Raw genomic sequence first — 12338 nt, 5'->3', positions numbered from 1 at the left:
TTATATACAGTAAATGCCTTTTGGACTTTCCAGTGAATTATTTTCCAAAAAAGCAATTTAAGTAAATACCCTAGATGCTGTGGTATACAAATATTTACTTGTGCTATATGCCAACCAAGAGACTACAATTTTCTACCACATCAAATACTATAAAATAGCTAAAAAAAATTAATGTGTCTTATAAATCAAGAAATGCACCACCTCCACTAGCACAACCATACAATTAATCTAGGGAATCAATTATTAAATCTAAATTTTTGATAAGTAAGGATACCCAAAGAATAGAATAATAAGTTATGCTGTGATAACTCTGTCGGCCAAGGAATGGTTGTTGTAACATTTGCTAAAAAGCCTCTAAAATTAACAGCTAGAGGTGGCATATCACTGCCTTTCAGAATTGATACATTAATTTATATCTTACATCCGAAATTAATTTGGGTTAAAAGTTAGAAAACTCAGAGAATGGATCACAAACAGAAAAACCTTGGTTTGAGAAGCACCCCCATGTACTGATCTGGGTGCCAAAAGACCTGAGCTCCATTCTAGACTTGACCTTGGATGTGCCACTTAACCCTTCCAAGCTTTATCTTTCTCACTGGTGAAAGAGGGTAATCATTCCTTCTTCGTAAGGACTTAGCAAAGACTAAAAGACTCACCATGATCAAGCTCTGCCCATCTCTCTGCCCTCCCCAGAACACACTCTACTCCAATGACACTGGCCTAGACACAACAAGGTCATGACCATCTTAGGGCTTTTGCCTGAATGGTTCTTTCTGCCTGGAGGGTTTTTCCAGATTTTCCCATGACTAGTTCCTTCCTGTCCTTCAGGTCTCAGCTCCAATAGCACCCCCTCAGACAAGCCTTTCCTAAATACATCTTCTATATTCTTACAGGGTCTCGCTCTGTTGCTCAGGCTGGAGTACAGTGGCACAATCATGGCTCACTGCAGCCTTGAATTCCTAGGCTCAAGCAATCCTCCTGTCTCAGTCTGCTGAGTAGCTCGGACTACAGGTATGAGCCATCATGCCTAGCTAAACTTTTTTATATTATTTGTAGAGATGGTACCTCACCATGTTGCCCAGGCTGGTCTCAAACTCCTGGCCCCAAAGTGATGATACTCTGCCCAGGCCTCCCAAAGTGCTGGGATTAGAGGCATGAGTCATTGTGCCTGGCCCTCTTCTATATTTTTTATAGAACTTATAAGGTCTGATATCATCTTGCTTCAGTATTTATTTTCTTGATTATTGTTTGCTCCACTAGTATGAGTTCCAGGAGCAAGGACCTTGCCTGTCTTGTTCACTGCTGTATCACAAATGCTTAAACAGTCATTGGCACATAGGGACAGTAAGTATTTGTTCAATGAATAAATTAATATGCAGTAAGATAAAATTTAAAGAACAAAACCAAGCAACACTTAAGATTTTTATGGTAGCTGAATGCTAAATATATTTCTGGAACTTTAGACTCGGAAGAAGCCCAGTCTCATGTCCAGGTCTAAGTAAGAATTCTTTTCTCAGCAATTCTGAACAAAAACCACATGGTTCTGCTTAAGGTAGGGAAGTTTATCACTTCCCAGAACCAGCCAGCAATGAACAACACTTTGTGTTCATGCTTAGGCTGTGAAGAATCTGCCTCTGCAGGTTAATTCCTGAAACACTAAGTGCCCACCACAGGTAACGCACCGAGCTGAGCACGGTGACAACTCCTGTCAAGATAACCCAGACACTACTCTCCTTCAGGGAAGACAATTCAGTGGGAAGAATAGTAGGAGTGCAGTACTCACTCTAACCAGAAGTAGATTGTCACAGAGACGTTCAAGACAAGCTATGTGTGCCCAAAGCAAACTTGTTCCACATCTACAGGAATGCCCTTCAGACTTTAAGTCCACTGTCTTAGGGCCCTTTAATTTTCCCTTTCTCAGGTAAAAGTGAGGCATTTCCTTCAACCACTTCTCAAATACCAATTCCTTCATGAGGCTTTTCCTGATCCTTCCTTCCTCAGCCCCTGGGGCCTGTGTACCATACATATGGACATGCATGGCCCAGACTATGAAGTCCCGTGCTTACCTGCAGACAGAACTTCTACATTCATTTGGACACAGGTCCTATGAGGCCAGGCTGTCCCTAACCCAACACAGTAACCACCACATAGCACATGCTTAGAACTTGGCTGTTCCACAAATGAAGGAAGAAGGGTTGAAGAGGCAGAATCCCCAACCCCTCATTACTTCCTCCATGTTCCTCTGGGTGCTCTCTGAACTGTCCACGTCTCTGCAAACTCAGCACCCAAAACTAGACACAGGAATCCAAAAGTGGCATACTGCAGGATGAAGTCATCCCAGATGTTATATCCTCCTAATGCAGCAAGAGAATAGATTTCAAATGGAAATGAGATGCCATCCAGCCTATAATACAGGAGTGTGCTAAAGTAACGTTAACCTGTTCACAACCACTTTTACTGGCAACTTTAGGTCTCTTTATAAAGAAAGCATTTTTATTAAAATAAAATATTAAAAAGAAGTCTTGCCACTTCAAAACTATTTTTTCCCTGAAAGGAGATGGGGTTGAAACACTTAGATTCAGCAAATTCTTTCTTGAAATATTACCATAATGTATTGATTTTTACCAGACTCAATTGACTGAAAAGTTGTTTGTGTAGCAATATTGGCCAAACCAATATACTAGAACAATTTTGTTACCCATAGTAATCAAGTGCATTTCTGAAGTATAATTATACTGTCATAAAATATAAAGCCAAGCTACCCTTTTCCAAGCAATAAAACAATAAGGGCTATAAAATAGAAAGAAGAAAAGGCTAAATAAATGAGATTTTTTAAAATGAAATTTAGTGTCTTTCAAAAACACCACAGCCTCTTCTTCCTTCCCTTAAGCCAAGGTTAGCAGAAAATGATCAATACTTCAATCTCAATAAACTATTTCAATAATAGTTAATTCAGGTGGAAACAGAGTCTGAAAATCTCTGCTCGGCGACCTGTGACATCCTGTCATGTTGTTTGGATGCCAATAATCCATCATTGCCATAATGGATATGAGCATGTGTGAGGTTACAGGAACATGGGGGGGAGCAAAGGTGGGAAAGGTGTTCAGAATCATGAGCGCTGGTTCATTCTTTAGATTCTAATCAATACAATACACATTACTGTATGAAACAAACCTATAACAGTGAATGCTGACAGAGGGAGAGAGGGAAACATACATAATTAATTTTATTTGACAAATATTCATTGATTTTTCTGAAAACATTAATATCCTTGCTCATCACATGATGCTATAATGCAATCCAGCTATATAAAAGTATTTAATTTTACATTAGGATGATGTCTTGTTTGCTTGTTTAAAATATGATCTTGGCTACAAAGAAAAGGCTTTTCATTTGATTGGAACTTTAAAGTCAAAATAAATCAAACAATCACCCTAGCTTTCAGGTCAATATCAAAACCCTTTAAAAACTACTCTTAATTTACAAGATGCATGTCAGGGAAAAATATATTTATATAAAGGAGTGGGGTCACTGACATAGTCATTAATGAAGCTGGGGCCAGATCTACTGCTCTCCATTTAGATCTGATACCTTCAGGTTGGCTGGGGAAAGAAGTTGTCAAAGTTTTCTGGGTGTTATGTGGTTCCCAATGTTTTCACCACCAAGGGCTCTTTTTATTGTGTTTTCTCTCAAGAATCCCATGTTTTGAAATATTTTGCTTACCAAACAGCATTTAATTAGACAATTCATATATTTTCACATTTTCTATAAATGACCATCAGAGCTTCTAATTTTCATTAAATAAATCAATCACATTACTATAATGAGTTAGTATAAGTATAGGCCCCAAACACAAATGTAATGTTTTAGTTGGTGTCTACAGCCATATTACAAGTACAGAATACAATTTAATAGCTCACATATTCTCAATTACCACCTCCAATGACCATCCCCAGCTTGCTGCCCAACAAATATTTCTTAAAATAGATAAGACAAACAGAAAAGAGGAGAGACCAACACTTTTAAGAATTACTATGCCCCTCCCTCTCCTTATTGTCTCTATATATTCAAATTATATTCAAATATATTCTTAAATAATGGTATATATCTAATCTTCAAAATACCATGAAGGCAGCATATGTCTTATCTATTATGTCACTGAGAAAAAGTTACCTAAAGTCTACAGTAGATTCTTAACTATCCTATAGGAAGGAACTGGAGATAGAAAATTCACTGTTTCAAACACCTAGAGGCTAGACTATATGGCCAAAAAGCTGACATTTGAGTTTTAGATTGAATAATTTGTATTAAGGAAAAAATACAAAAAATGATCCTTCAATGATTGTTGGCTGACTTACCAAGATTTAATCCTAAGAGTTAAATATCACTTCATTTCTGGAACCAAAGTTTGAGTGACTACATCAAACAATGTGTCAAAGAAGAAAAGTATGAGTGACCGGTTTTGGAATCAAAAAATGTCTCCAAAGTAACTGGCCTGTTAATTATTTTCATCTCAATGTGACATACTATCCAAGAAAACAAAATAGTGACTGGTATGCTGGGTCAATGGATGCTAAGTATTCAAAGTTTAAACATTTCAAAGAAAATTAATGATTTGAGTATATGTCCTTACTTTGGAAATTCCTATTCTTCTAGGTGAATTTTCTAAAATAAATTATGCAGCCTCTAAGACTAGCTAAATATGGGAATGATCCAATTAAAGAGCCCTACTATAACCTAACTGAAAAAGCTTCCACTCGCCTCATTCTCATTTCAGCCAACATATGTCAAAGATCTATTCTATCCTTAAGACTGTGCTGGGTATGCTAGAAAACACAAAGAAACACAATGGACTCTGCCTGACCTTGAGAAACCACACCGCCTGGGGGAAAAACACAGGGCAAAGAAAAGAGATGGTATGCAGAGATCTGGCTTTGCCACTGAATGGCCACATGACTGTAAGTCCTAGTTTTTTCAGTGATAAAATGGGCTTAACATTATACCAGCTGTCCTACAGCAATTTAAATATAAAGTATGATAAAAGAAAAATACTTTGAAACTTTAAAAAAAATCATTATATGTAAGATTTAACAATAAATCTTATTATTCATGAAACTGGAGAAGAAAACATAGAAGTATAATATGAATCATAATATAAATGCAGAATTTCTCTAAGTTAGTTCAACACAAATATAATTCTACAAGATGTTTATAGATTTGCCTCGAAAAGAGTCCCATGGCCAAGTAAGGGTAAGAAGTACAGGGTTTAAATAAATAATTTTTCTATCATTAGTACTACTATTACCAGTAACTAACATTTAATAAGTATCAGTCACAGTGTTAAGCCTGTTATGTATCATCTCATTTAACCTCACAACAACCTTGTAAGATAGATACTATTATTATCTCCATTTTACAGATGGGGAAACTGAGGCATAAGACATTATATAACTTGCCTGAGCTCACACAGCTAGTCAGTGGCAGAGGCAAGATTGAAACTCAGAGCTCCCACACTAAACACAACATATACTATTCTTTACTTAAAGTTTTTGAAATTCATTGTGAATCTCTCAAAGGGGAATAGAACATATATCTTTCCTGAATTTATTTTTTTGAAGCAATATATAGTACTTTGGAAAATTGAACAATAATAAAATGCATTCATTATCTTTTCCTAAACTTTTCTTCTTCCCAGGTTTGGGCTATACTTTAGTCTAAGGTATTTCCTTTATGATCCATTTAGCCCAAATTAGTAATCCAAGAAACCTGCCATGATCACTATCATAACACAGAGAACAGCTCAGCAAGGACAGCCAACAGAATCTACATTACCATTTGGTCTAAATGTCTGGGGACAGAATTTCATGTTGTGTAACTGTAGAGAACATCTAGACTTAAAGGATAAAAATGTATCAACTATTAAATAATATATACATTGTAGTTGTACACGATATCATATGTCTTGAAATTCACAACATCCCATTAAGTGGAGAGAAAAAGACTGAAATATTAAACTTATGCTTTGCACTTATTAGCTTTATTACATTTTATAAAAAAATTAAATAGGCCCATTAGGCAGTTTTGTTACCAATGAGTGGATTTTCCAATATTTTCTTCATCTAGTTTATGTAGCATAGCCTATAACGTAATCGTTTTGTTTGGAAAAAACCACAATTTTTATCATCAACACCATTAAGGTAAACTTAGTGTAGGGGAAACTCAATCACAACACATCAAATACTTGGTTTTATAGAGACTTTAGTAAAGTGGTTTCTCATTTCTTGATGATTCTACCATTTTTTTGTGCTGAATTAAAAGGGATATAAGAACAACACAAGCTGAAGCCCAGGCAGAAAGAAAGCCCAGTGATCAATGACAAGTGGTTATGCAATTTGGTATCCTCATGTTCTCTCCCCTTAAGAATCACATAGGCAATAGGATAAATGGAATTTTTTATAAAAGACATACTATATAAAGTACTAAACTTATCATGATACTGCCATTCACCCTCCACAAGCAACCACTAGTAAAACATATTAAATGTTACAACACTCACATTGAACATTAGTAACGGTAGCAAACTGAACTCTTAGGATAAGTTGCTGATGTCACCACAGTGTTCTAGCAAATTAGAGAACTTGTGCTAAGGACATCTGGGGCAATGTTCCCTTGAACATGTGGCCCTAATGAAAAGAGAAGTTCTAGCCATGCTTCTTAGCTAAAAACAACAATAACAGGGTGAATGGAGAGTTACTGTTTGATGGGGACAGAGTTTCAGTTATACAAGATGAAAAGAGTTCTATGGACAGATGGTATTGATATTAATAGTTGCACAACAATGTGAATGTACTTAACACCACTGAACTGTACACTTAAAAATGGTTAAAATGGTAAATTTTGTCATATGTATTTCATCACAATAAAAAATAATTTTTAAAACATTAACATAATTTTATGTTGTAATCGTTCCTTGAGGGTTGGGCATGTTATTTCCACTTTCCTGTATATTCCTTCCCCCTTTTAAAAAATAAATCTATGTTTTAAGATAAAGGATTAAAATTTTAATATCTAGGATATTATGTCCAATATAAATTCTGCTGGAGTCTGGTGTTCTTATGATTTCTTCCCTTCTAGAACAAACCAGGATGGTAAATTCACAATAGATCTTCAATTAAGAGATAAAAAGCTAAACATTTGATGAAATAACAGATAAGTAGGTTAGGAGTCTAAAGAAATCTTTTTGGATTCCATTTGAAGCCAATAAAAGTAATCCAAATAGTTGCTAAAAAATCTTTCCTGTTATAATATATTTGGCTATGATCATAAAAGGATTAAGAAAAAAGGTTGAGACTTTGAAAACTGCTCCTCCCAGGGAACTCAAGAAAAGCAAATTGGGCCGGGCGCAGTGGCTCACGCCTGTAATCCTAGCACTCTGGGAGGCCGAGGCGGGAGGATTGCTCGAGGTCAGGAGTTCGAAACCACCCTGAGCAAGAGCGAGACTCCGTCTCTACTATAAATAGAAACAAATTAACTGGCCAACTAATATATATAGAAAAAATTAGCGGGCATGGTGGCGCATGCTTGTAGTCCCAGCTACTCAGGAGGCTGAGGCAGGAGGATTGCTTGAGCCCAGGAGTTTGAGGTTGCTGTGAGCTAGGCTGACGCCATGGCACTCACTCTAGCCTGGGCAACAAAGCGAGACTCTGTCTCAAAAAAAAAAAAAAAAAAAAAAGAAAAGAAAATTGAAGTGAGCATGTTCTTTCTGCTTCTTTCCTTTCTACAGGTACTTGAACTCAAGAGCCTTTAGAACAGGGTAAAAATTGAAGTCAGATAAGAGTAAGGAGGAGAAGACTAATATGAAGATATGTCATTTATGCAGTACTGGAGGCTGTATGGGATGGAATGAAAGTATGATCCAGGTAAGGATAACAGTAGTCTTAAAACTCATTAGATACATTAGGCCTCAAACATTTAAGGGCAAGGCCCAAAGATCATGTAAGAAACATGTTATTTATTTATTTCTCTGAATTATCATAGTGGAAGGACTTTACTTTCACAATACTCCATCATCCACAGGAAAAAATAATCCAACTATATGAACATAAGTTCTTAAAAGACTATATTGAGGAGAAAGGACTCACATCCTGGCTGTATATGCAGAGAGGATTGAAACCATGGACAGGTGACTAGATCAGATGTCTCTGAAGTAGCTCCCAACCCTGAGAAATCTAATTCTATGCTAAGGCTGCATGGATGTGGGGATAGGGGAGTGCTCTGGGATTTTAGGATGTAACCCCTCATGGTCACAGGACAACAGTGTAATTTTTATCTGTACACATGTGGTTAGACAGAACTTAAAATTCTAAGACTAGGAGTAACTAATTAGAAAATTAATTATTTTATAACCCTGAAAATATATATTAATATCAATGTTGAAATATCCAAGGTAAAAAGACAATCATAATGTGATGCAGGGTTAGTGTATATATGGAAAACAGCTCTCTGGAGGAAAGCTTTATTATTCCCTCAGGGCTTTCTTACAGAGTATAGATTTTTTAAATTCCTAGTGGAATATTTTTCATACACCATTGCAGACTATTAAGTACCAGATATTACATTATGTAGTTTAAACTTTGCACTACTGCATGAGAAAGACTTCCCTGTCGAGAGAACTATTTTTTATGGCTAGCATTTTTTAATATGAAAATCAACACTCCTTTAGGGTAAGATCACTGCAACTAGAATTTGGGAGAATTTTATAACTTAACATATTCATCAACGTGTAGAAATTCTCTCAGGGGAGTAGGGTGATGAGAGGAGGAAATACAACAGGAAGAAGGGTTTTTAATAACTTACAGTGTCAACACAGGGCAAAGCAATGGTATTTATAAGGTCTAGCTTCCGCTGGGCATAACTGTAAACAGGCAGGGGACTAGCATAGGGTGCTAGCAAAATGTCAAAAAAAAAAAATAGTGTTAAAGAGCAAAGGAAAAAATGCATTAAACTTCAGGCCAGTTAAAGGTACACTTGCTAATGGTGGGCTATTAAGTACACACTCAGGAGAGATGCCAACTCAGAAATATTAAAAAGGCAATATAAATGCACTTTTCAGGCAATCTTGAGAAAATAGATGCCTTGCAGAATTTTGGAGTCAAATGTGGAAATAAAATCTAAATATTGGTGGTCATCTAAAAATCTTTGCCATGGAGAACTTGGATACTCAGTATTCGGCAAAAGTGGATAGAAAGTTTAAACAAAATTGACTACTCACTTGTAGACTGTGCCTCCATTGCCATGACCAAGGGTGTCTCGATACCGTATGTCTTGTTCATTCATCTCCACAAGAAAGAAAGAAAAACAAAAAGGGTGTCATGCTGTGGATGGAAATGTCAAGGAAAAGCAACTCTGGGCCATAAACAACATGCAGTCTGGGTCATTTCAAGTTCAGCTGCAAGAACGAGAAGATCAATACAACATTTGCTGTCCAATTTATAAAAGACGATACCAAGGGACAAAGTGATGGAAAGTTTAATGACAATTTGTTTGCCTGGGTCATTTCATTAAAGTTTGATAAAAGGTGTCAAAATGGAATGATATAACATAGCTCAAAAGGGTCAGGTCAGAGATACTGATAAGAAAACAGTCTCCAGTACTGCATACAACCAATGCCAAATAGCGCTGCACATAACCAAAGTCAAACTTAGGAAGACAATACACACACATAAACACACACCCAGCAATCTAATGCATGATCTACAAGTAAATCAGCCCCTGAAAACTCCTCAGGTGACCCTATAATTAACGTTTAACAAACTAACTGAATAACGTTTATAATTTTCCTACAGGAGATACAGCTTTTCTCTGTAAATGATAAACTAGTTTATAGCAATAACTGGGCAGAAATCATATTATGCTGACAGAAAAGCCTGAAATCAATGCACCTTAAAATGCACACATAGCCAAATATTATAATACATAAAGGGAAAACATATAGACATGTAATTTTTATAAAACAAAGTCATTTTCACAATATATAAAACAAGGCACATTTTCCAAAGTTCTATAAAACCTATTATACCACAAATACTACTCTCATTTGTATCGCAAATCGTGAATTATATTAGTACCAACAAAATAATGTTTCAGAGTTTTTAGAAAACTTCCTAAATAATTATTTATTGAATGACTTTTAAGACCAGTCAGATTTTAATTGATGCATTCAGTAATTTTCTACATACTGATCCAGTTGCTTAAAAATTAACTGCCAACTTTATTCACTAAGTGGATTTAATAAAGGTGTTATTTTCCATATAGCTAAAGCTTGGGAAAGCCATAGTAAGCCCTGGGAAAAAAATCAATTTCCAGGGAATTGCACTGCCTTACATGGGCAGAAAATGGATGGAGTTTTTAATTCAATATCACTTGGAAAAAAATAGTTTGCTCTCAGACCATTATAGTAAAGCTTTAAATATTTTGTTCTAAACTTCCACCAACTGAATAAAGAAAGGCTTCATTTATCAAGGGAAACATTTTTCTTCTATACATTTCTGAAGTTGAAGCTTCAGAGAGCTGTGATAATTAGGAGTACAGTGCAAGTAACAGAAACAGCTTCCTTTCCAAGCTGTTTTGCCAAACCCTAAAAGAATATTGACAGATTAATGTGTAAAGGCCAATTCAGCACCCAATTTAATTGTAGTACAATCAGATTGAAGCAATTTACAATCAGCTAATTACTATATTTAGGGTCAGTGAAGAAACGACAGACAAGTCAGAAAAATTGGCAACAATTTTCCCATTGGAGGGGAAGTCTGTTCTTCACTATCCACATAGAAAAAAAAATTTTAACCTGTATAAAGTATGTTGTATGAAGACAAGAAAAACCTCGTTCTGGACTGAATGATAAATTTTAAAGCAGCATAAAGAAAAGCAGCACATGAAGTGACTTGAGATGCTAAACTAGCACAGTAGCTACTTGGTTTACTTTGATCAATGAAGGATATGTAAAGAGCAGTATCTAATAGTGAGTACAAACAGGCTACCAGGCTAATTTCTTTAGAACATTTGTCTAGGTAATCTGAACATGTCTCTTACAACCTAATTTGTACCATTAATTTACCTACCAAGCCGCACTCTCATCATGGCTTGGAATAAATTTCTAGGAGAGAGATATTTCACTCATTCAAGCACACAAATTCTAAATTAGTGGCACTGAGGTTTAAGGGTGAGCAGGATGTAGCTATGCAGTATCTAGGGTCTAGGCTCCAGATAGGCCACAGTATGTGGTCATATCCCCTCCACCACAGGCAATGGAGTAGGTGTGACAAATCTATGAGCACATTCAACCATTATAATCCTGACATCATAGTCTTTTTACCACTAATACCCATTAGAGTGAAAAGAGAAGTGGAGTAGCTCTCCAACCTGTATTCCCAGCATTTCAACCTAACAAGAAGCTAGAAGATAGGCTGAGAGCCCCAGGAGGGGGTGGAGTATGAGAAGGGAAGAAGGAAAGTGCTGTTTGTTGCAAGTGTATGTGCATATGCACTAAGCACTATGTAAGCAAATTCAAGGACAGAAAAAAATCAAGATAGATATATAGAATCCTTCAGATAATGAGGAAGATAGCAAGAGTTACATAAAGATGGTTTTGAAGAGCAAGTTCTAGAACCATGTCACTTAAAAAGACAGTCTCCAGGCCGGGCGCAGTGGCTCACGCCTGTAATCCTAGCTCTTGGGAGGCCGAGGCGGGCGGATTGCTCAAGGTCAGGAGTTCAAAACCAGCCTGAGCAAGAGCGAGACCTCGTCTCTACTATAAATAGAAAGAAATTAATTGGCCAACTGATATATATATAAAAAATTAGCCGGGCATGGTGGCGCATGCCTGTAGTCCCAGCTACCCGGGAGGCTGAGGCAGAAGGATCGCTTGAGCCCAGGAGTTTGAGGTTGCTGTGAGCTAGGCTGACGCCACGGCACTCACTCTAGCCTGGGCAACAAAGCGAGACTCTGTCTCAAAAAAAAAAAAAAAAAGACAGTCTCCAGAGCTGGGTACAGTGGCTCATGCCTGTAATCCCAGCAATTTGAAAGGCAGAGGTGGGAGGACTGCTTGAAGCCAGGAATTTGAGACCAGACTTAAGGAGACTCCATTTCTAATTAATTAATTAGTTATTTTAAAAGACAGTATCCATAAAAAATGATTAAAGTGTTGTTCCTATAACGTTTTAAAGTTATATATACCTTTGGCCTAAGAACTGATTGATAATTTTTTAATATTAAAAAAATAAGATTCCTCTTTTTTGCTTATTTGAATTTTCTAACTTTTATGCAGTATGCAAATATTC

At 36.5% G+C, this 12338-nt stretch overlaps 1 protein-coding gene across 6 annotated transcripts in view; it reads right to left on the bottom strand.

Moving 5' to 3' along the window:
- Positions 1-12338, bottom strand: part of MAP2K5 (mitogen-activated protein kinase kinase 5) — a 254317-nt gene that overhangs the window by 188426 nt on the left and 53553 nt on the right. For all 6 annotated transcript variants that reach the window (XM_076004507.1, XM_076004508.1, XM_076004506.1 and 3 more), the window contains one exon: positions 9272-9336. In XM_076004507.1, the coding sequence (XP_075860622.1) occupies positions 9272-9336 (65 nt within the window). The remainder of the gene's footprint in view (positions 1-9271; positions 9337-12338) is intronic.

Source organism: Microcebus murinus, chromosome 6 (genome assembly GCF_040939455.1).
Source record: "Microcebus murinus isolate Inina chromosome 6, M.murinus_Inina_mat1.0, whole genome shotgun sequence".
Taxonomy (NCBI): domain Eukaryota; kingdom Metazoa; phylum Chordata; class Mammalia; order Primates; family Cheirogaleidae; genus Microcebus; species Microcebus murinus.
This window is presented reverse-complemented; position numbering and strand designations above follow the sequence as displayed.